The sequence below is a fragment of the Phoenix dactylifera genome, chromosome 15, assembly GCF_009389715.1.
Source record: "Phoenix dactylifera cultivar Barhee BC4 chromosome 15, palm_55x_up_171113_PBpolish2nd_filt_p, whole genome shotgun sequence".
Taxonomy (NCBI): Eukaryota; Viridiplantae; Streptophyta; class Magnoliopsida; order Arecales; family Arecaceae; genus Phoenix; species Phoenix dactylifera.
Genome location: NC_052406.1, coordinates 3,660,449 through 3,682,608, shown reverse-complemented (window position 1 = coordinate 3,682,608; position 22,160 = coordinate 3,660,449). Strand labels below are relative to the sequence as shown.

General features: G+C 38.1%; 1 protein-coding gene across 1 annotated transcript; it reads right to left on the bottom strand.

The window, feature by feature from the left end:
- Positions 1-29: 29 nt before the first annotated feature.
- LOC103704242 (phosphatidylinositol transfer protein 3) lies at positions 30-10,501 on the bottom strand. Its single transcript, XM_026803515.2, has 6 exons — positions 10,301-10,501; positions 6,193-6,289; positions 1,413-1,589; positions 1,226-1,324; positions 908-1,153; positions 30-593 (listed from the first exon to the last, which is right to left on the bottom strand). Exons 2-6 carry the CDS (start codon positions 6,256-6,258, stop codon positions 285-287), a joined length of 897 nt encoding a protein of 298 aa, XP_026659316.2. The 5' UTR covers positions 6,259-6,289; positions 10,301-10,501; the 3' UTR covers positions 30-284.
- Between the last annotated feature and the right edge of the window lie 11,659 nt (positions 10,502-22,160).

Below are 22,160 nucleotides of genomic sequence, written 5' to 3'. Positions count from 1 at the left end.
AATATATTGCAAAACAAAAGTGAAGAGAATAATTTCCTGAATCACCAGAACCATGTTCCTCTGCATTATGTACTCTTTAGAAATGTTGTTTGTCTGCAGTAAATTAGTTTTTCGAGCAAAGAGAAACATCTCTTCGCACAATTTGTAGTGAAACATAAAGAACTAGATCCATAGTATAAGTGGGTACCCGAAGAATACCGTCAAGCTGTTAATGGTAATGAGAAATGATACGCATTGTGCTAAGTAGCTATATACTGCAGGGGAATTACTAGTGGTGCTTTTGCTCAACTTGCTTGTGCAGCAATACCCGATGGTTCTGGTGCGACCTCAGAAGTTGAGTGCCCATTGGTTGCATTGTCGACCTGGGCTGGTTTTTCAATCAAACCCCAAATGCTTGCTGATTTGATGTCATCCTTTAACATCAACTTGGAGAACTCTTCATGGTCATATTGTACTTTGCTCTTTCCTCCGAACTCGACAGGGAGTATCTCAACATCAAAGTACCTACGAAAGAGTTCCATGCTTTCTTCCTTCTTTGGGTAAACAAATTTTACCTTTTGAAATGTTTTTGGGTCCAGGAAATATTTGACAATCTGCATGGGAGAATAGAACAATGTCAGAGGAAGATCATATAACAAAGAGAGTGACGGTGAGTGCTTTATATATTCAGCATATGAGGAAAAGAGAAAAAAGAGACTGATGCACTGAAGCTACTCATGAAACATTTCGATCGATCCTGGGATTTAAGAGATTTGAAACAACAATTCCATACATTTTTCCATTTTCAGGTTTATCTTTTTAACTAAATAGTATTCAAGGTAATAGACAATAGATGAGGAAGATGTGCATGTAAGTGTAATTTCCTATATTTGCTTATAGATTGCTTAGAGGATGTAAGAACTCAAACCTTCCAAAAAGCTTCAAAGATTCTTGGGGGATTGTATAAAAATGCAGCAGTAAGCCTCTCAGGATAATGGTTTTGCAAAATGTTTGCAGTTTCTCGAGCAGTCTTTGTGGGGACTGAATTACTTAATGACCACCCAGTGAAGTCTATCAGCCACAACATTTGCTCTTGACCCTCAGGCAAATTGAGAATCGCATTCTCTAAGAGATATACCAGATGCCGGAGTTGATTGTCATGTGATGCAGTGTTCTGTAGATTAGACATGTTCAAAACCCTTGTCCTTGAATGAAACAGTAAGGAAAATAAAAATTCAGTGCATACCTGTTTTGCTGGTTTCATCACCAGAACAGTTCTTCCTTCTCGATCATGGAAATTTGCTCTGTACACTTTACCAGTTTCACCTTCACTAGCAATTTCATCCTGAAAGAATTAAAAATTGTAGTGAATACGTTAATTTCTCGTCTAACAATTTAATGGCGAAGGATGGTCCCAGAAAAGTAGAACTTACCCAGCGGATTTCTTCCGGCTTGTAAGTCGATCGCCATTTAAGCGTCTCTTCCAACATTTTTTTGGACTTATCAGCATCCCAGTTCCTAGCTTCCAAGTATCTCCTCAAGCATGCATCAGTGCAATACTGTATGCTACGTCCAGACAAGGGTCCGATAGCAACTCTTAGCTCATTGATCTGTTTGTAGAATAAATATTGAATAAGCTCAAGTATTTGTATCTACTTAATGCACAACTAATAAAACTATAAATTAGAAGCAATTCTGTCTATGAGAACCCAGTGCAACTAGCATGAGTTCAGACGCTTCATCAGACCTGTTCATCAAGAAATTATACAGACATATTGGATATTCTTAGAAAGTAATGTTCTGTGCATCCTCTTTAGAAGTTCATGAAAAACATCTATAATATTTGCTGAATATCGTTGGGCTAAAGCATGTCAGCAAATCCCACAATAAACATATGTTACTTTTACCTGGCTGAAATACCAATAGTGCAACTATCACATGAACAATCATGATTCTGTAATAGGAAAAAAGCTTAGCAAATCTCAAAAAACTCATACTTTTCAATAGTCTTTTGCTCCCTCTATCTAAAACAATCACTAAAAAGTGTTTAGAAAACACTGTAGACACTGTTTAGATGTTAATAAATTTGACCTAGGGTTCATTTTTCTACAAGGCATATTTCTTAATGGAGTAATCATGTCATAATTTAGCAAAATCTATAACATGCATTTTACAAATTTCTTGATTATTAATACATTAAATTTAATAAAAAATAAAAAATAGTTCTGATTACATAGGAAGAATATAAACAGTTGTTCTAAACCAATTTGTATATACAAGAAAAAATGAAACCTCAATATGCATAGCTCTAGCGTTGACTTCTATCTTTCTAAGGTTCAGAAAATAACAACTCCACATACCTAAGTATTACATAAAAGGTAGTATCAATAACCACACAACATAGCCCAAGTCACATGCAATGCACTTGCAGAGGTTGAGCCATTGATTGTGGCAGTTCCGCCATATGCACTTTCTTTAAACATGTTCTTAAACAAATAACTCGAGATTACAGGAGAAATAACAAGCTTAATTGACCTAGAGCCGATAAGGAATGCTAAATTGAGAGAAAACAAGCCAAGATAATTGTCAAGCAAGTCTATTACATAGCAACAGACAGTGACAATATTAGCATGAGCATGCATGTGCATTAGATTAAATCATATACATGGTAACACAGCAGGTGCAAAATGCACCGTGAATTAAGAATGCATATTTCTTGGTTTTTGGTCTCTTGTCCATATTCATATATAATGAGTTTATGAAGATGATAACTTCTTGTCATGGGTTAAATCAGATATGAGATATGATAAAGGTATCAGATGAGCGTTTTGGTTCTAGTCCATGATAGGATATGAGGGTCAATTCTCAATCCCTGAAACCTAATCCACTAACAAAGATGAAGATTTACCAGAAACTCCTAAATATCCCACCACCACCAGAATTAGAAAAAAAAATCCCCTATTTCCACTTCTACAGCCAACCAAACAAATCCTGTTCCTTAAGGATATTGGACCTAAAATGTCCATAAATCTCTCTAATTACTCCATAATTAGGTCAGTGGAATGCATGGAGGAACACAGAGGGAGAGCATTTGATGGATTGCTGCGATTCCATGGTTACATCTCGTGTTCAGGGAGGAGGAAGGGAAAAGATGGAAATAGGGAAAGATAATGACAAATAGCATATATGGAGATTTGAGACCTGGGAATAGAATTTTTATTTTAATAAGATAGTGAATGGCATTTGTATAATGCGGAAGGCCTTATAGGTAGGCCTTGCATGACTGGAATCGAGACTTTTGCATTATATATAGCAGATTACTGAAAGTGATGTAAGTTCCATCATTTAAGATAAAAGAAGAAAAATTTGAAGTTAAAAGGCCTTGTATGACCAACCATTTAAGTGATCTCCTACATTGAGACCGGCCACCTTTCTTCCCTTTATTTTCCTCCTACTCTACCTATTCTCTTTTGTCCTCGTAATTTTTGTCCTTCCCCTCCCATTCTTATCCCCTTTCTTTCCTCCTTTTTTTCTTGCTTTCTTTCCCTCCTTCAGTCTCTCTTTTTCTCTTCTTTCTTTGTATTTGTAATTTCTTTTCTCTTCCTCAGCTGAACTGCTCTTTCCTCCTATAAAATTGTCACAACTCACTGAAAGCTCCTAAAGAATGAGATGAGATCCCACACTCTCTTAAAGAATACCATATGTTACTTAAAAGCATCCCAAAATACCAACCCTCAATGGTCCTGATTTCTTACAAGTCACATAAAGCAAAAAGAAACAAAATGGACTCCTAAACAAATTAAGAGACCTAACCCCATCTAACTCTCAACCACATCAAACAAGTTCTGAACAAAATTCCAAAGGGGCTTATTTGCACATGATGTACATAGAAAAGGACAGATAGTACATGCAGGTTAGATCAAATCTCTATGTAATGATTCCCAGTTCATGATTTCTGAAATTGCCTCGAAGAACTTTGTTGGCTCAATGAAGAGGCCCGAGCAGTATGTAAATTTTTGTAAGTAAAAGAAAAGGGAGTGAACAGTTAGATTATTTAAAGGGATGAACCAATGACTCCATGATTCCATCAAATTTTACTAAGAAATAATGAGCAATCAGTTGTTTATAAGTTTGCATCTTTATTATCATAAAAGTTGAAGATAAATAAAGGTCTAGACCAAACAGAATGGAACTGCAGTCATTTGTTGTCTTCTATTTTCTATATAAAATTTATCAGCAAAAGAATAGAGATAAAAGGTTGGCAGCAGCATTCGTGGAACTGTCCCGAATTTCCAGTTCGTGGCGCTTCGAACCGTACCGGTGGCAGATCGGGACGGTTCCGGTCTTCAGATCAAAAAATCAGTGGAAGGAGAGAGGGAGAGAGAGGGTGGAAGGGAGGGAGGGTGGTGGCTGGAACAGGGGCAAGCGAGGGAGGAGAGAGGGCTTTGAAAGAAATGGCCATTTGTGTCCGGAACAAAGGCAAGGGAGGGGGGAGAGAGGGCTTTCGAAGCCCTCTCTCCTCCATGCATTGGAAAGAGGGGGGGGGGGGGGTCTGCCCCTTTTTCGAAACAAAATAGGAGCTTCCGCCCCTTTTTCAGCCACTACCGACTTCATTTAAAAAATCAAAAAAATATATAAAAAGGAGGGGAAGCCCTTGTCTCGAAACAAAATAAAAGCTTCCACCCCTGTTCCAATGCATAGAGAAGAGAGGGCCTCGAAACTCCTTTCCCTCCCTCGCCCCTGTTCCGGCTGCCGCCCACTCTCTCTCCCTCCCTCCCTCCCTCTTTCTCTCTCTTTTTTTTTCTATCTCCTCCCTCTCCCTCTCCCTTTCGGTTTTGCCTATTCAGTTCATGTCGGGACGGCACGGCACGAAGGTGTACCATACCATCCCGCCGGCCAACCGGCATATATGCCGATTCTGATGTTGCCTTCCTTGGTTGGCACTGCATAGAGTATAGCTGAATGAAGGCTAGCTGAAATTTTGGAAGATGGAGAATTGGAGATTTTATCATCTAGGAGAGACAGGGTCACTCTGTACAGTGATGTTAAAGTTTAGATTTCTGGAATGAATAAAGAACTGGAGTCTTTGAATGAGATCCATACACATAAACAGGTCACACCTTCTAGCATTGAACAATGAAAGGACATGCAATTACATACACCCAAACCAACATCCAGACACAAAAGAAAATTTGCAAAATCAGTTTGAATAAAATTAGCACCCACTTTATTTTCATGTATATTTCCACTAAAGAAAATATAATAAGTCTAACCATTATAAGAAATTTCAAAAGAATAAAAACATATTTTATAAATCTTTATAGAAAAAGCATGATTAACAAAAACCAATGAGATGTGTTTTCTTGTATATATTAAATGAAGTACCAAAGAATTTGGTTGTATCTCTTAATAAAAAAACAAAGAGTGCAACTAATTTGCACGCCCTAATATACAAAAAGTACCCAACTTAATTAACATATGTGACCTAAGAGCTCACAAAAAGCTAAAATTGATTTACTAATGATAGAAAGCTAGTCTTTTCCAGAGAGAGAATGCTAATTTTGTGTGTTGACTATTGCCAAGAAAGAATAGTAGGCATAATAGCCTAAAGTTTTCCAAAGCAAGAAATGAAGAGAAAATGGGGTATATCGATCTGAAACATAGAACAAAACTTGACAGGAAAGAACATTATTAATGGTTTCTTCATTGCTCCTTCATAGTCAAGAAAAAAATATGTAAAATGAATGCCTATTAACTATCCACAAGGTTAAAAAAATATTCGCTACAATTTTGTAGTATATAAGGTCCTATAACTTTCTGCATTACGAAAATAGAGCAGAATCTGAAAACATAACAACCATATAAAGAGATCTTCATGCAGGAATAAATTCAAAACTCTAGGTCATCATCCTCTACCTAATGACTGGTCTTAGACCTTCTATTTTTCTTTTGCTTCGTCAACTGTTCTATATAATTGAAGCAAATACTAACACCGCATTCAGAAACCCTACCATGATAGCTATACTAGCAAACCTAAATTAGGTAATATAAAAACATTATAAGTGAATGGAAGTATTTGTCAAATAAAAATCAAGCTAAAAGCATATTTATCAAGGTATACAGTTTTTTAAAATATATATACAAATGCAAACCAGAATATCATGACCATCAAATCAAGTCAACATGACAATTGGACCTGTTCACTCTAATTACCTTTGCTTCTTGGCGCATAGTACCATCCTCCTGATTATCATGTGCGCTATGCTTTTTGCGAAACATGACCAATTCACAATGTCACAAAAATGTGTACCTTCAGATAGCAGATATACTCATTAAAGGAATGCATTAATTTCCAAAAAAAAACTCTATACATCAGCTAAGGCAAATTTCTCTCTACAAAAATAACCAATTCACAACGGTGCACCAGTAAAGCCAAATTCTTATTCAGTTGTGAACACCACAAATGTAGTTGTTTAGCTTCAAGTCATATTCCATGTCTACAGCTTACTGATGGTGGGTCTGAGAGGAAATTGACAAAAGATTTAAGGTTTAAGCACCAGAACATACCAGTCCCTAATGGGTCTACCGTACTACATCAATAGGGAAATGGTACCTAGCATGCCAACCGCACTGAGTGACGGCACCGAGTATCAGTACCAAGAGATATACTGTACTAACACTCAGTACAATCTGTACCAATGGAGGTACCAGCTTCCTGAAAGCTGTACTTAAAACCTTGGATGAAACAATTAATATTGAAGTCATTTACAAATTAACAGGAGGTGCTTAGCCCCCTACATAGTTTAATTAGTGAAAATTCTTCATTACACAAAGTCCCCTGGTGAAAACATGATCTAAGTTGTAATCCAAACTTAGATCTTTCAGGAATGATAAAATATCAAACGAGATATTAATTTCTATTTGATTGAACCATATAGATATGTAATATCGACCTGTGCAATAAATTAAAGTATGAAGTAATTACTGCAAAAAATTAGATGGTCTGGAATCTATGGCGCTCTTTGCACTTAGATATTCTAAATCCTTAGCTAACCAGGTTCTAGTTTAATCACAAAAAACTAGGAAAGGAATTTGGCTTTTTTGGGCAGGAGAGTACATGAGTGAACCTCCGGCTATTACCCAAAGGTAGTGTTCTGTTATAATATGTTTAATAATTGAACTTCAGAAGTTTCCTCACATGAGAGGCTTTCAAGACTCAGGCCATATAAAAAAACTTGTTTGAACATCACAGCCTCACGCAGTCATGGCAAAGACTAGCAACAAGAAATATATAGAGAATGTAAATTTCAAACTTGAGTTGACAGAGGATAATACAACTTAGGCTTCCAATGAACTGAACCCCACAAAACTAACAAGAAAGAAATGCAAAGACATGGGCATGGAGACATAAGGTTTCTGGGCAGATACAGAAGCAAGAAAGCATGTTAAGCAAAGAGATATCATATTGAAGAATCAGTTGAGGGCAGAAGGCGAGTAAACCAAAAAGCGAAGACAGAAAATTAGTACTAAATAATTGGGTATTGTCAAAAGTCTCTACTTGAGAATTGAATCAAAGTGGAATACCAAACACTGGAATATTGAACATTTATGGTGCTAAATAGCAGTCGGACATTGTTGATAGTCTCTATGTGAAAATTCACCAGCTCGATTACAACTTTCATGAGCACCATAAACCAGGTGGTGATTTGAGGTTCCACTAGTAATGTTGCTTGCTCAGCCAAAGTAAAAACAATCTAGCATAAGATTTGTTAGCTGCATTGCATCCCTTGAAGCAACCATATGCTATCCAGCCACGGACCTAGCTTAGCCGCAGGCCAGTCATGATCTGGCCTTAACATGAATATTAGATGAAATGCGTCTACAATATGGTCCAAATAAGAGCCGGCTATGCTCAAACCAAGCCAAATGTGAATCAAGTAGCTCATATAACTGGAGGTCAAACTCTGGATTGACTCGATTATTGGGTTGGATGCCCCATATCGAGGCATAGGTGGCACCAGATGCTCATGTGCATGGCAGTTGTTAATCGCTCATAAACATGTAAGGAAGGTCCATAGTATAATGCATGTGCCATGTGTGATGTCGCAGCTTGCTAACATGCCGTCGAGGATGACCACATGTTTTTACACGCATAAGCAAGTCCCTGGGCTGCGTTTATTTTCCATAATCAGGTGCAGGTGCAAGAATAGGTAGGGTGTGGGTGCAAGGAAATGGATACTTAAACACGCTTAATATAAAGAAGAGCTTAGGAAGCAGGTGCAAGTTCAAGTTTTCAGAGATTTTTCAAAGTGGATAAGCTACCCTACGTAGAAGTTTTTCCTAGTAGCAAGGGCTAAATACAAACATGGAAGGAAACGATTGTGGGCTCTTCCACATGCCCATAAGGGTCACAACAAGTTTTTGCACAAGCAAGCAGATTGTTAATGCACCGCATTCATGCAAGTTGAGCAAAGTTATGGCTTCATAAAGATGGGGCCATCACATTCAATACCTAGCCTGCAACATGCTTGGATCGATAGCATAGGGCATGCATAGTATACAACCTAGACTCGGACCACCTTGTCACTATCTAGCAACCAAGTCTACTCAATGAACCTTATTTTTGCTGATAAGTGTTAAATAAGACATGTTCTTTTACTTTTCCAGGTAAAAAGTGGCATCTGGACTGGCTGTATTTAGCCACCATTTTCATACAGTACCCTAAGATAACCACCGTGTGGGATCATTGGTTGGGCCCATGTATAAAATAACTCCTTTGCTATCTTTCTTGGCTTTTGCAAGGCAAAGAACAATTTTAAGAAGAGGTCCATCTTCCTCCTAAAATCTTTGCAACGCAGAAGCCAGCTTCTACTATTTGTAATACTCAAGATCTCTCTTCCTTGGCTGCTTAACTCAGAAAAGCCTACACTGGAAGAGAATCTCTTCTCATATGGAATTCTTTTGCCAATCTGTTTTGACAGCAAATTTCACTGAGCAGAGCAACAAGCCAGATCTCGTTACAAGGTGTCAATGCATCTTGGACTCATAGAATTGGGATGTAGCAGTTAGCGCATTGGTGCAACTAAGCCCTGTTGAAAAACTTGAACATGAGTGAAAGCAAGAACCAACAGAAGGTCGAAGTGGCAGTCTGTATGAGAATGCACCTAGACTCCATTAGCCTTTTTGCTGTAACTTTGGCAAGAATGCAAGACTGTGAAACCGCCATCTGATAGTGTTTAACAAATGTTTCTCAACAAATCATGCAGACCCTAGAGGTAGAGCTGAAGTTTTCCTCAAACAACAGTAATGACACAAGATCCAGATCCTAGGAGTGTATGCACATTAAAGAATCATAATTGCTCGTATGCTGAAAGCTTTCAGCATATTTGCCATGACCCATGTGATGTGCAGGTGCATAAAAGCCTAAAAGAAAGCACAGTAGCATCGTTTGTCGTCACAAACCTTTTCTGCACAAATAAATTTAAAAGGGATAGAGCCTTTCTTTTCTGTCCAACATCGACAAATTCAGCTTTTCGTACTATTCTTGACCAACAATGAAATCATACCGAAAAAACTCAGTATGCGATCTAAATAAATGAGCCTATGGTGTGGACCAACCAGGGAAAATATCAGGTTTCGATCTACTCATCAGCTTGCAAAGGTAAAACCAGTCTAACATGCATGGAATTACAGGATTATAAGAAGCTCGTGATTGGGAATTCAATAAATTGCATGATAAGCAACCAAATGGAAGGATTCACCTCGACAGCGGGCCCTTGATGCCTCCTTACTTACCAGCACATATAAAGCGCCAGCTGGTTGGAACCAATTAATAGCCGCCACAAAGAAAAATAGAAGAGATGAAAGAAAAACCCTAAACAAAAGCCTTGCATCCTTCAACAACTAGAAGTCTCCCACATGGAAGCACCCACACAAACAGTTGCAAGATGCCCTCCAGATCAAAATACCCAACCAGGGCCGGAAAGCTCTGTTCATAAATTCAGAAGAATCTCCAAACGAATGGAGAAGAAAGCAACAGCCAGCCCCTAAAAGATCCCCATTTTTTAACACTCCAGATCAAAATTACTTAAAAAATCACCAAAAAAATTAATTAAATCTCCATTTCTAAACGGCAAACTCCATTAATAGCAGATCATATTGAGAACAGAGTATTAGATAGAAATGAAGAAAGAAATCATCAAAAAAATCAGATCAATTCAAAGAAAAAAAAAATCAAAGCTGAGAAAATTCCTGCCCTTGATTTCAAAGCTATCATTCTATATCTACCGAAAGAGAGATAAAACGAGAGAAAAAACCGTACCAGTCCGGGGGAAAGGGCCCGGGGGGTGTGGGGGTGGAGAGGGGGGGGTTTTGAAGGCGGGGAGGGGAGGGGAATCCGTGGGTGGATTTCTCTCCTTCCTTTTTGGGTGCCGCCTTTTGGCTTAAAAACAGCTGCTTCGGCCTCGCCGCTCACTCGTTTAGACTGAAGACTTCGGACTCTCTCTCGCTCGGTGGTGGCCGGAGAATGGGAGGGAACATGGGTTTATAGTTTATTAGCATCTGGAACTAATTTTAAATAATTATTGATGACCTAAAGACAATATTTTTTCATTTTATATACACTAGAGGACCAAAATAAATTGTTGTCTCAAGGATACGTAAAATTTGTCAACCACTTGTAATGTGCCAGTCCCTGCCCTTCTTATTTGCGTGGTGGAGTTTGTACCGTCCGTCACTATTTTCGCTGTCATGTATACAGGGATGTGACACCACGTGAGGAAGTGCACTGAATTTTAGCCCCCCAATAATAAATGCTATTAACCTAAAAAAATGTCCACCTTCTTAGAATCACATGCAACCGTACATTAAATGATGCATAATTTTAGTATAATATTACAATTCAATCTTTAAAAATTATTAAATTAATTATTATATGCAAAATTAGTATTTACAGTAAATTATAAAATTTTACTGTTGTATTACACTATATTTAATTTTTAGTATCTTTTTCATAGTTTTATAATTTTATTATTGTATTCTACTATATCTAAAAATTTAATTTGCATATAAAGCACAATTCAGATCTTATTTCCAACACAAATTTTTCATCATCAACTTAGATATCTAAAATAGCACAACCTATTTCATCAAAAATACAAAGATGGACGCGAGAAGCCACTTGTATTTCCTCTATTTAACCCATTATTTAGATCTAACCGGCAAATTCGATTATGCCACTGGCCTAGGGGTTATAACCAAAGCGCGTTAGATTATATGCCAACCAATTAAATGGTGAATTTCTTAGGGATCTAGAATAGGAAACCAATTGTTAGCGTCGTGTCTAAAACCATTTGCATACATGGAACCCATTATTTGCTCGTAGAGGAGCAGTTGAGCCAATTGTCAAGCTTCCAAGGGGAGGAGAATGACACGTGACTCGTTGCGCTGGACCGCACATGCGAAGTGGCGCTCTCTATAGAATAATTCGAGTCGATAAAGCGAAACGCAGCAACCGCTTTAATAGTGGGATTCTTTGTCTTCTCCTTCCAGAAGTTTGGAATGGCCAACTGGTGGAATTTTTTACGACCTCTTTAAATGTTCACGAGATACACGACACTGCCGCGTGCCAGGGCGACTCTTTTTCATTATGGCTCCCGTGTCAGAGGGGCACCTGTTCTTGGCTCCGTATCTGACATTTTCCACCCACCCCCATTCCCACTCTCGTTGCGTGCTTCGTGGTTCAGAGAGAATAAATTATAATCTAGACCCGGACAAGATTTGTGCATCTTCCTGTGGAGACAGATGGAGCAACCTCAGCTTTAGTAAAAAAAAAAAATTACATCCGGTCTCTCCACGAACGTGCTATAATACCCAGTCCAATAATTATAATTTTTATAACTCCAAGTTTCTACCCATTTTTACTAAGTCTAAACTAACTAATATATTTTTTATTTTATTTTTTCTTCCTCTAATACATCTTCTTCAACCTTTCCCATCCCAACCTATCAGCCACACCTACCACTAAATAAATATATAAAAAAAACATATATCTAATAAATATGTACGGGAGATGTTAATTATGTACTGTGTTATCTTAACTATATATTATGATATATTAACCTTGCATTGTGATATATTAAGAGTGTATAGTGGTATATTAAATGTATATACATATCTAACAATTGTGTACTAAAGATATTAGTTGTGTACAGTCTTATATTAATTGTGTCGTGTGCTATATTAAATGTTTATTGTGGTATATTTAGTATGTACGTATATCTAATAACTATATATTGTATTATATTAACTATCTCTTGTAATATATTAAATATATATTGTGGTATATTAACTGTATATCTGTGGCATGTTAAGTGTGTGCTGAAAATTTTTATACTATGTTGTAATGATGTTATTCTTTCTTTAACCTGCAGTTATTGGCTCAACTCTACATACTATTACTTCCACACAATTGCATTGTGTAATGTCTGCACATGTTTAACATTATGATGCATATGAAAGCTAATTTATTCTAGAAGTTATATGTAAATATAAAAATTAGTATTTTATCGCATATTTATTAAGTGGAAGTTGATGGGACTATTGCAGGCTGAAGACAATGCTATAAAGGGTAAGCTAGAATTGGATGTTGAGGACTTCCGGGCTGCCCTTGCAATGGATCCGATCATGGTTCTTATAATGTGCATTTTCACCTTAGTTTATGTAAGGTCTTGGTTAAACTTGGTGAAGGAAAGAATGCTATCAAAAGTTGCATAGATGGACTTAAGATTGAGTTTCAAACTTTAGGTTCTTTTTGAAATGCTTTGATTAATCTTTCTGAACTAAATGCATCTTAAGCCTTAATTAAAATTGGTTGTATTTGGTGGCCTAAAATGTTACTTATCAATTGCAAAGAACAACATGACGTATTCTAGCTCATACTATGAATCAACCTACAAGAAACTGCAACTATTTAGAATTAAATTTAAATAATAATAAAAAATATCATGATTATCAAGCCTACCTAGTAGCTCCGGTGGAGGATAAATTAGAAAGCATAGGAAGATTGCTGCTAGCAAATGTAGTTTGTTTAAAGATTCCATTCTCTTGTTGTTATCTTTGAAGCTGGTGTTTTGTAACCTCATTAGGCCTACTTTAAATCTTTTTATCTGTTTTTTAGTATCTTTGCTCCGTTTAATCAACTTTCTCTAAATCAGCTAGAGATTTTGTTTGACTGTGTTTTATTATTCTATGAAACCATTGTAACCATTGTCAGACTTTCTTTCCTCTATATTCCTCTATCCTTGAACATTTTTTTTTCATTCTTAATAAATTCAGGTTTTTCCGTCAAAAAAAAAAAAAAACTCCTGCCAAGTGAGAAGGGATGGGATGGAGAAGTTGAGCATACGTGGTTAGGAATTTTTTTGAGCGGGTGACAGGGTAGGTGGGAAAGGTTAGAGTTGGAAATTTTAGAATGAGGAGGGATAAGATAGGATCGGATGTTAAATAAACGATAGTCGAAGAACTTTCCATTACAGCAAGGTTTACGGAATGATCGGCAATTAAATACCACAAAAAATGATAAAACGGGCTCTAGCCCTTTTCTGAGCGAAATTTGTCTAGCCAAACTTAGGCCAATATCAATCGGACAACAACTCTACAAGGCAGAAATCTTGGAATGAGAGTGGAAAAGTTTATCCAAGACCCCTTGGTCGTCGCCAGACAACCACGGGAGCCGTTTCCAATTCTACGGAGGTGTCCTCCATATGATTTCAAATCGTTATGGTTGCTCGGAGGATACAAAGAAAAATCTTCTTTTCCATTCATTGATGAAGCAGGGAGTACTTCGGAACAACTTGCGGTCTTTTTGAAAGAAAAAAAAAACACCAGCTGCTGTCCTAAGATTGCTTCTTTAGATTATAGTACTTCTAGAAAAGCGAGACCGAGGCGGGGATATTCCAAAGAAGGCCGAGAGAGAGAGAAAGCCGGTGAGGATCCACAGTTCGAGATCGGTTAGGTCGAAATGAGGCGTAGACCCTAAATTTCAAATCCAACTTCGGTTGGATGTCAATTGAACTAAATTTTTCAACTTGATCAGCGGACTAAATCTTGCACTAGCGTTCACATATCCATCCTTAGCAATTAGAGGTTCAAGTTTCAATAGGGATTTTAAGTTTGCTTCTTTGTTGGTCCATTTCCACTAGTGTTCACATATCCATGCTTAGCAATTAGAGATTCAAGTTCCAAATAGGGATTTTAAGTTTGCTTCTTTGTTGGTCCATTTCCAAAAATTTTAATCTCGATAGTCATGGTGTAGGAGGGTTTCCCTTCTTTACTTTCAAAAAGTTAAAACTTTATCTGACCCATTTGACAAGACTCGTTGGCATCTGAGAGATGAACTTAGGGAATAAAAGGAACAAGAAAAGCCATGTTTATGGAAACTAGTCAGTTGTAATATGAAATTTAGTTCTAAGAGGAGTATGTCTAAAGGACAAGCATTGGATACTTTAAATGATATCACCTCGGCCTTAGATTTTTTGAAACTAAATTTCTTCTTTCAGATAAATATAGATGAAAGGTACTAGCTTGCCAAGGTAGTAAAGTAAGTAAAATTTTTGATAGGTGTACTCAGTGATTTGTGATTGAATCCTATCTTTATCAGGGTTTGAGGTATCAGTGTTGGGATCTCGTCAAGTTGTGGCCCACATTGACAAATGGCGTCAATATGGTCCAAGTGGGAGAATGTTGGATCCCGTTTAATTAAACCTTGATCCCGTTTAATTAGAACCCACATCTTGACAAGTGTCCCTTGAATTTCGTAAATCCTGATAATCACAAGGGCATTAAGGTATTTTCACAGCAGTGAAGGGTTACCTTGATGGGGGGGTGACTCTTCACGGGTGTAACCACCTGCAGCGTTTGGTCCCTGGAGAGGGCTATAAATAGCCTGTTAGACCCCTTCTCTAAAACACGCATTAAGAGCTCTCTCTCCAGAAGGTCTCTCGCTAATCTTTGTTCAGATCATCGGTGCTCGAGGCTGCGCACGCATTCCAAAGTTTAATCCAGATGGATTTAGCGAATCAAGGTATGATTTATAATTCATTAAGTTAATCATTCCATCAATGGTATCAGAGCAGATGGATTTCAAAATAAATTATACCTATTTACTCTGCTGACCGGAAGGCCTTGGGAACCCGATGTTATTTAAACATATAAAAGATTTTTGGCTTTCCGATGTGGGACTAAAAGCTTCTTTTGGAATGAAATTTTTTTGCCCATATTACTTAAAGAAATGAAATCGTTTCATTTGGGCGATGTGGGACTAAAACCTTCATTTGTTTTCCCCTTCTTCCACCTTTGTTTAAGAAAAATTAAGGGAGAGCCGCTGCCATGGCCGTCGCTGCGACGAGTCTTGGTCGCGGCCCTCCCCATTCTAACCGGTGGCCAATAGAGCCACCGTCCAGTAGCCCTACTCCCCGTCCAAGGCCTACGACTCTCCGGCAGCCACTGCGGCCCGCCGTCCCGGCGAGCCCGCAGCGGCTGCGGCTCCTCGTGGCCGCCATGGCCACCGCGGGCGGAGGAAAGAGAGGATTCGGCCCCGCCATGGCCTGCGGCCCGCCGCTAAGCGGCCCCGGCCGCTGCCAGCGGCGCCCGGCCGACGCCCCTGCGGCCCGTGACCGCGGGCTGCGGCCGCACCCTGCGGCCGACCCCGACCTCCGGCCCCGCCTTGTGGCCTCCCCACGGCCTGCCGCCGCGCCTACGGCCGGCGGTGGCGGTTGCGCCGCCGTCGTTTAGGAGAGAAGGGGCCACTGGTTTTGGTCCCCTTCTGCTCCTTTCGTTTGGGAAAGATGAAGAGATGGGTTTCGGGTTTCGGGCATGGAATCCAACCCCAAATCCGAATCCATTTAAATAATAATAAAAAAAAAGGGTGAAGGGATTAACAGTTTCGGGTTATTGGGTCTCGGCCCGCAACCCGAAACCCGAATCCTTTTGACTAAACTGTGCATTTGGCAGTTAAACCCCTGACAATATGTTATTCTGAAAAAGGGGCTTTAGAAAATTCATATACGGTCCCCAGAAGAAAGTTGAGTTACAGAAAGGTCCTAAAATATATTTATTTGATCCCTGTACTTAGGATTTATTACAGATCAGTACACCAATTATTACATATTGGTCCCTGTAATGAATTTATTACATAAATGATCAATTTAGATGCTTTCTTATGATGATACATGATTGTTTAAATTATTCATATTTTTCATGATAAAAGGATGATATATGCATGAGACGAGCCAAAGCATCTTATGTAGGAAAAGACATATAAATGATTAAATTTGTGCATATTTGTGGTGACGAGCCAAAGCATCCCATAAATTTTAGAATGCTTTAGTTTAATTTAATCAATAAAGAGTCTTTTTATCATCATTTCATGAAATTGAATAGTTGCATCATATATAATGAACCGGCCCCAAAGGGAAATCATTATACAAAGTTAATGGTGGGATGAAATAATGTTATTAGTATGATATTTATGATGAAATCTTGTTGCCCAAAGGCCTTGAATTTTTCATTTTTATTGAACAATATCTAGTAAAATTTTATCCATTGAATAACGGTGTCTAAGAAAAGCTTGTCAAAAAGGCATACGTGCCTAAGAAAGGCTGGTACTTAAGTGAGCCTAGTGCTCCACCGCCGATCTGGAGCTGATATGGCTGTTATTCTTTGAATTTTTTCCAACTAGATATATAAAGTTCATTAAATATCATACTTAATACATTAGTTTTATCGTAAAGGGGTAAATCATGTAAAGTTAATTTTGATTTACTCACTAAATTGCTAATATGGGTTAGTGATTTAGATAAGGTTTTAGCGTAATTATAGCATGCATATTGATAGTAAGCATATGTTTTGCAGCTTTGTTTCCGACAGTTTTTTCACAATCTACATCATGCATCCCAATACTTAATGGTTCAAATTTCTCGGAATGGAAAGAAAGGCTGACATTTACTTTAGGGTGCATGGATATTGATCTGGCACTTCGTGAGGACATGCCACCTGTCCCCACGGAGGAAACTACGCCAGAGGAGAAAAAGTTGTATGAGAGGTGGGAGCGGTCAAACCGCTTAAGTCTTTTACTCATACAAAATCATATCTCCAGAAAGATAAGGGGCTCAATTCCAGATTGCAAAACTGCAAAAGAATTCTTAACAGCAGTAGAAGAGCAATTTGTGAGTTCAAAGAAAGCCCTAGCCAGCACCTTAATATCAAGGTTTGCTTCCTTAAAGTATAATGATAATGGTGGCATACTGAGCACATTATGGAATTACGTGACATCGCTGCCCAATTAAAATCATTGGAAGTAGACATGTCAGAAACTTTTCTTGTACACTTTGTCCTTAATTCTCTGCCTATGGAGTATGCACCATTTAAGATCTCATACAACACACATACAGAAAAATGGACTATGAATCAACTTCTAGCCGTGTGTGTTGATGAGGAGCAGAGAATGAAACAAGAGAGACAAGAGAGTGTTTATCTCACCTCTCATAAGGGAAAAGGACATAAAGAGGTCGGCGGTACCAGTCATCATATTCCTGTTAAGAAGAAGAAAATGAAAGTGTCAGCCAAAGTGACTGACAAAAGGCAAATAAAGTGCTTCTTCTGTAAGAAACAGGGACATTTGAAAAAGGACTGCATCAAGTACAAGAAATGGCTCGAAAAGAAAGGTACTTTTCTTTCCTTAGTGTGTTATGAATCAAATTTTATTGATGTACCTCATAACACATGGTGGATTGACTCTGGTGCTACTATCCATATATGTAAAACTTTGCAGGGATTGTTAAACAAAAGAATTTCAACGGAAAGTGAGCGAAGCATCATAATGGGAAATAAGATGCGTTCACATGTGGAAGCTGTTGGAACGTTCAAATTGACCTTAAAGACTGGCCATATTTTGTACCTAGAAAATACCTTTTATGTACCTGGATTTTCTAGAAACCTAATATCTGTTTCTAAACTTACTTCTTTTGGATATACCGTTTCATTTGGACGGTCATTTGTAAACCTTTCCTTGAATAATATTATTGTTGGTAATTGCTTGTTAGAGGATGGTTTATTTAAATTAGACCTTGATACATCCTTTGAACTATCCCTTTTATCCCTGCAAAATAAAGATCATTATGGATTAAAACGTAGCCTAATAAATGAAAATTCCTCTATGTTATGGCACCGAAGATTAGGCCATATCTCCATAAAAAGAATCAAGAGATTAGTAAATGATGGAATTTTACCAACTCTTGACTATGGTGATTTTGAAACTTGTTTAGACTGTATCAAGGGAAAGCAGACTAACAAGTTTAAGAAAGGTGCTATAAGAAGCACAAATTTATTGGATGCCATACATACAGATATATGTGGGCCCTTTTCGACCCCATGTTTTACTGGTCATAAATATTTTATCACCTTTATTGATGATTACTCACGCTATGCGTATCTCTACTTGTTGTATGACAAGGCTGAGGCATTAAATGCCTTTAAGCTTTTCAAAACAGAGGTAGAGTTACAACTTAATAAAAAGATTAAAGTTGTGAGATCAGATAGAGGTGGTGAATACTACGGTAGGTATACTGAAACAGGACAACATTTAGGTCCATTTGCTCGATTTCTTCAAGAGCAAGGTATAGTTGCACAATACACTATGCCTGGTACTCCTGATCAAAATGGAGTTGCGGAAAGAAGAAACCGAACATTAATGGAGATGGTAAGAAGTATGATTAGTCACTCAACTCTCCCAATTTCTCTATGGGGTGATGCCTTAAAAACCGCTGCGTATATTCTAAACAGGGTTCCTACTAAAGCTGTCCCAAAAACACCCTATGAAGTTTGGACAGGTAGGAAACCTAGTTTAAGACATCTACATATTTGGGGGTGTCAAGCTGAGGCAAGGGTGTACAACCCACAAGAGAAAAAGTTGGACTTTAGAACCATTAGTTGTTATTTTATTGGTTATCCAGAAAAGTCCAAGGGATACAGATTTTATTGTCCTAATCATACTTTGAGGATTGTGGAGACAAGAAATGCTAGATTCCTTGAAAATGACCAAATCAGTGGGAGTATAAAACCTCAAGAAATTAATTTTGAGGAAAAGCAAACTCCGTATGATGTGCAAGATTCAAATAAGCAGCCAATGATTCCTCTACCTATCATTGATAATGATTTGGAGGAGGATGAGTCTACTATTAATGTTCCACTTGAATCTGTGCCAGTTATCACTGAGAATGTTGCTCCTCCACCTATAGAACCAGTGGATCAAGAAACAACTTTAAGAAGGTCATCAAGGGTAAGGAGATCTCCAATTCCACCAGATTACATAGTATACCTTCAAGAAAATGATTATGACATTGGAAATATAGATGATCCAATAAATTTCTCACAAGCCATAAGTTCGGTAAATTCCTCCAAATGGCTAGATGCTATGAAAGATGAGATAGATTCTATGGCTAAAAATAATGTTTGGAATCTAGTTGAACTACCTCCTGGAGCTACTGCAGTACGCTGCAAATGGGTTTTTAAAACCAAAAGAGACTCCAAAGGCAAGGTAGAGCGACATAAGGCCAGACTTGTTGCCAAAGGATTTACTCAAAAGGAGGGTATTGATTATCATGAAACCTTCTCTCCAGTTTCAAAGAAGGATTCTTTAAGGATAATTATGGCTTTGGTGGCTCATTTTGACTTAGAGCTGCACCAAATGGATGTGAGAACTGCATTTCTTAATGGAGATTTAGAGGAAGAAGTTTACATGAAACAACCTGAAGGTTTTGTTTCAGAAGGTCAGAGTCAAAAAGTTTGCAAGCTAAATAAGTCTATATATGGACTCAAGCAATCATCCCGACAGTGGTATCTTAAGTTCAATAACGTCATTTCTACATTTGGCTTTGTAGAAAACGTTGTTGATAGATGTATTTATCTTAAGATCAGTGGGAGTCGATTTATTTTTCTAGTCCTATATGTAGATGACATTTTGCTTGCTAGTAGTGATTTGGCATTGCTTAGGGAGACTAAGCAATTTCTCTCCAGTAATTTTGATATGAAGGATATGGGTGAAGCCTCATATGTCATCGGCATTGAGGTTCATAGAGATAGATCTAAGGGAAAAGTTTGTCTATCTCAAAAAGCCTACATTAAGAAAATATTGGAGAGATTTGGTATGGAAAATTCCAAACCAAGTCCAGTGCCTATTACTAAAGGTGAAAAGTTGAGCCAATCACAATCTCCGAGGAATGAAATTGAAAGGGAGCATATGAAAGCTTTTCCATATGCTTCACTAGTTGGGACTTTAATGTATGCTCAAGTCTGTACCAGACCTGATATAGCATATGTTGTGGGATTACTGGGGAGATTTCAAGCTAATCCAGGAATGGAACATTGGAGAGCTGCAAAGAAAGTATTGAGATATCTTCAAGGAACTCAAGATTATATGCTCACATACAACAAATCCGATCTCTTGGAGATAGTTGGATACTCAGACTCAGACTTTGCGGGATGTCTAGATAGTAGAAAATCAACATCAGGTTATATCTTTCTACTAGCTGGTGGTGCAGTCTCGTGGAAGAGTTCGAAGCAAAAGATGACAGCTGCTTCAACAATGGAAGCTGAGTTATTAGCATGCTATGATGCAGTTACACAGGCTATTTGGTTGAGGAACTTTATTACGGGCCTACAGATCGTGGACACTATTTCAAGGCCCATAAAATTATATTGTGATAATTTAGCAGCAGTTTCCTCAATAAAGAATAACAAGATATCCAATGGAAATAAGCACATGGAGGTGAAATATCTTGTTATAAAGGAAAAATGTGAAGACCATAAAGTTTCAGTTCAATACATCAATACTGTGCTTATGTTGGCAGATCCTTTGACCAAAGCAATAACCCCGGGATTGCATAAGGAGCATGTCAGTCAAATGGGTCTTTTCTGTATAAATTAATTAATGTATTATTGTGCACATTTTAGATGGTTGTAAATCACATATATTGTATTTTCTGCTTTAATGAATTCATATGGTTTATGCATACTATGGTAGCAGAAATTGTGACCAAAGAATGAATTTTATGAGAAATTCATTCATAAGGGTTTGGTTATGATGGTTTAGTAATATAGTGATCATGGAAGGTTATACGCCGATCAAATAGGTGTTATTTCCGCCATGGTTCGTATTATTATTCTCAAAGTAATCAAACATAAAGTTTGCACAAATTGATATCAGGATAGAAAGAACACGCGTATAAAGATTATAACATTCAAGTGCTAAGGATATTTCACTTGTCAATATGGTCCAAGTGGGAGAATGTTGGGATCTCGTCAAGTTGTGGCCCACATTGACAAATGGCGTCAATATGGTCCAAGTGGGAGAATGTTGGATCCCGTTTAATTAAACCTTGATCCCGTTTAATTAGAATCCACATCTTGACAAGTGTCCCTTGAATTTCGTAAATCCTGATAATCACAAGGGCATTAAGGTATTTTCACAGCAGTGAAGGGTTACCTTGATGGGGGGTGACTCTTCACGGGTGTAACCGCCTGCAGCGTTTGGTCCCTGGAGAGGGCTATAAATAGCCTGTTAGACCCCTTCTCTAAAACACGCATTAAGAGCTCTCTCTCCAGAAGGTCTCTCGCTAATCTTTGTTCAGATCATCGGTGCTCGAGGCTGCGCACGCATTCCAAAGTTTAATCCAGATGGATTTAGCGAATCAAGGTATGATTTATAATTCATTAAGTTAATCATTCCATCAATCAGGAGTATCGAAGGAAGGCTACGCCCCATTATGTAGTCCATTGTTGTTCTGTAAGGAGAGAGAGAGAGCGCATGGATGGCTTTCTTTATATCCATTGCCCCTTTTCTTTTCTTTTTTTTTTAAAAAATTTTTTTGATGAAGATCTTTTGTCCCTCTTCTCTTCTCTTCTTTCTTTTTTTTTTTTTTTTTTTGTGCTAAAACGGGTGATCTATACAACACGTGTACGGATACACCCAATAAAATTGGAAAACAAAACATTCCGGAGCTCCCGAGGCAGCTCCCCGTCCCCAGCCCATAAGGTACTACCGGCATGGTTAGCCACATACGTGGCCACCCAATCCGCAGCCCCGTTGGCTTCTCTAAACACATGCTTCGTCTGGACCAAGATCT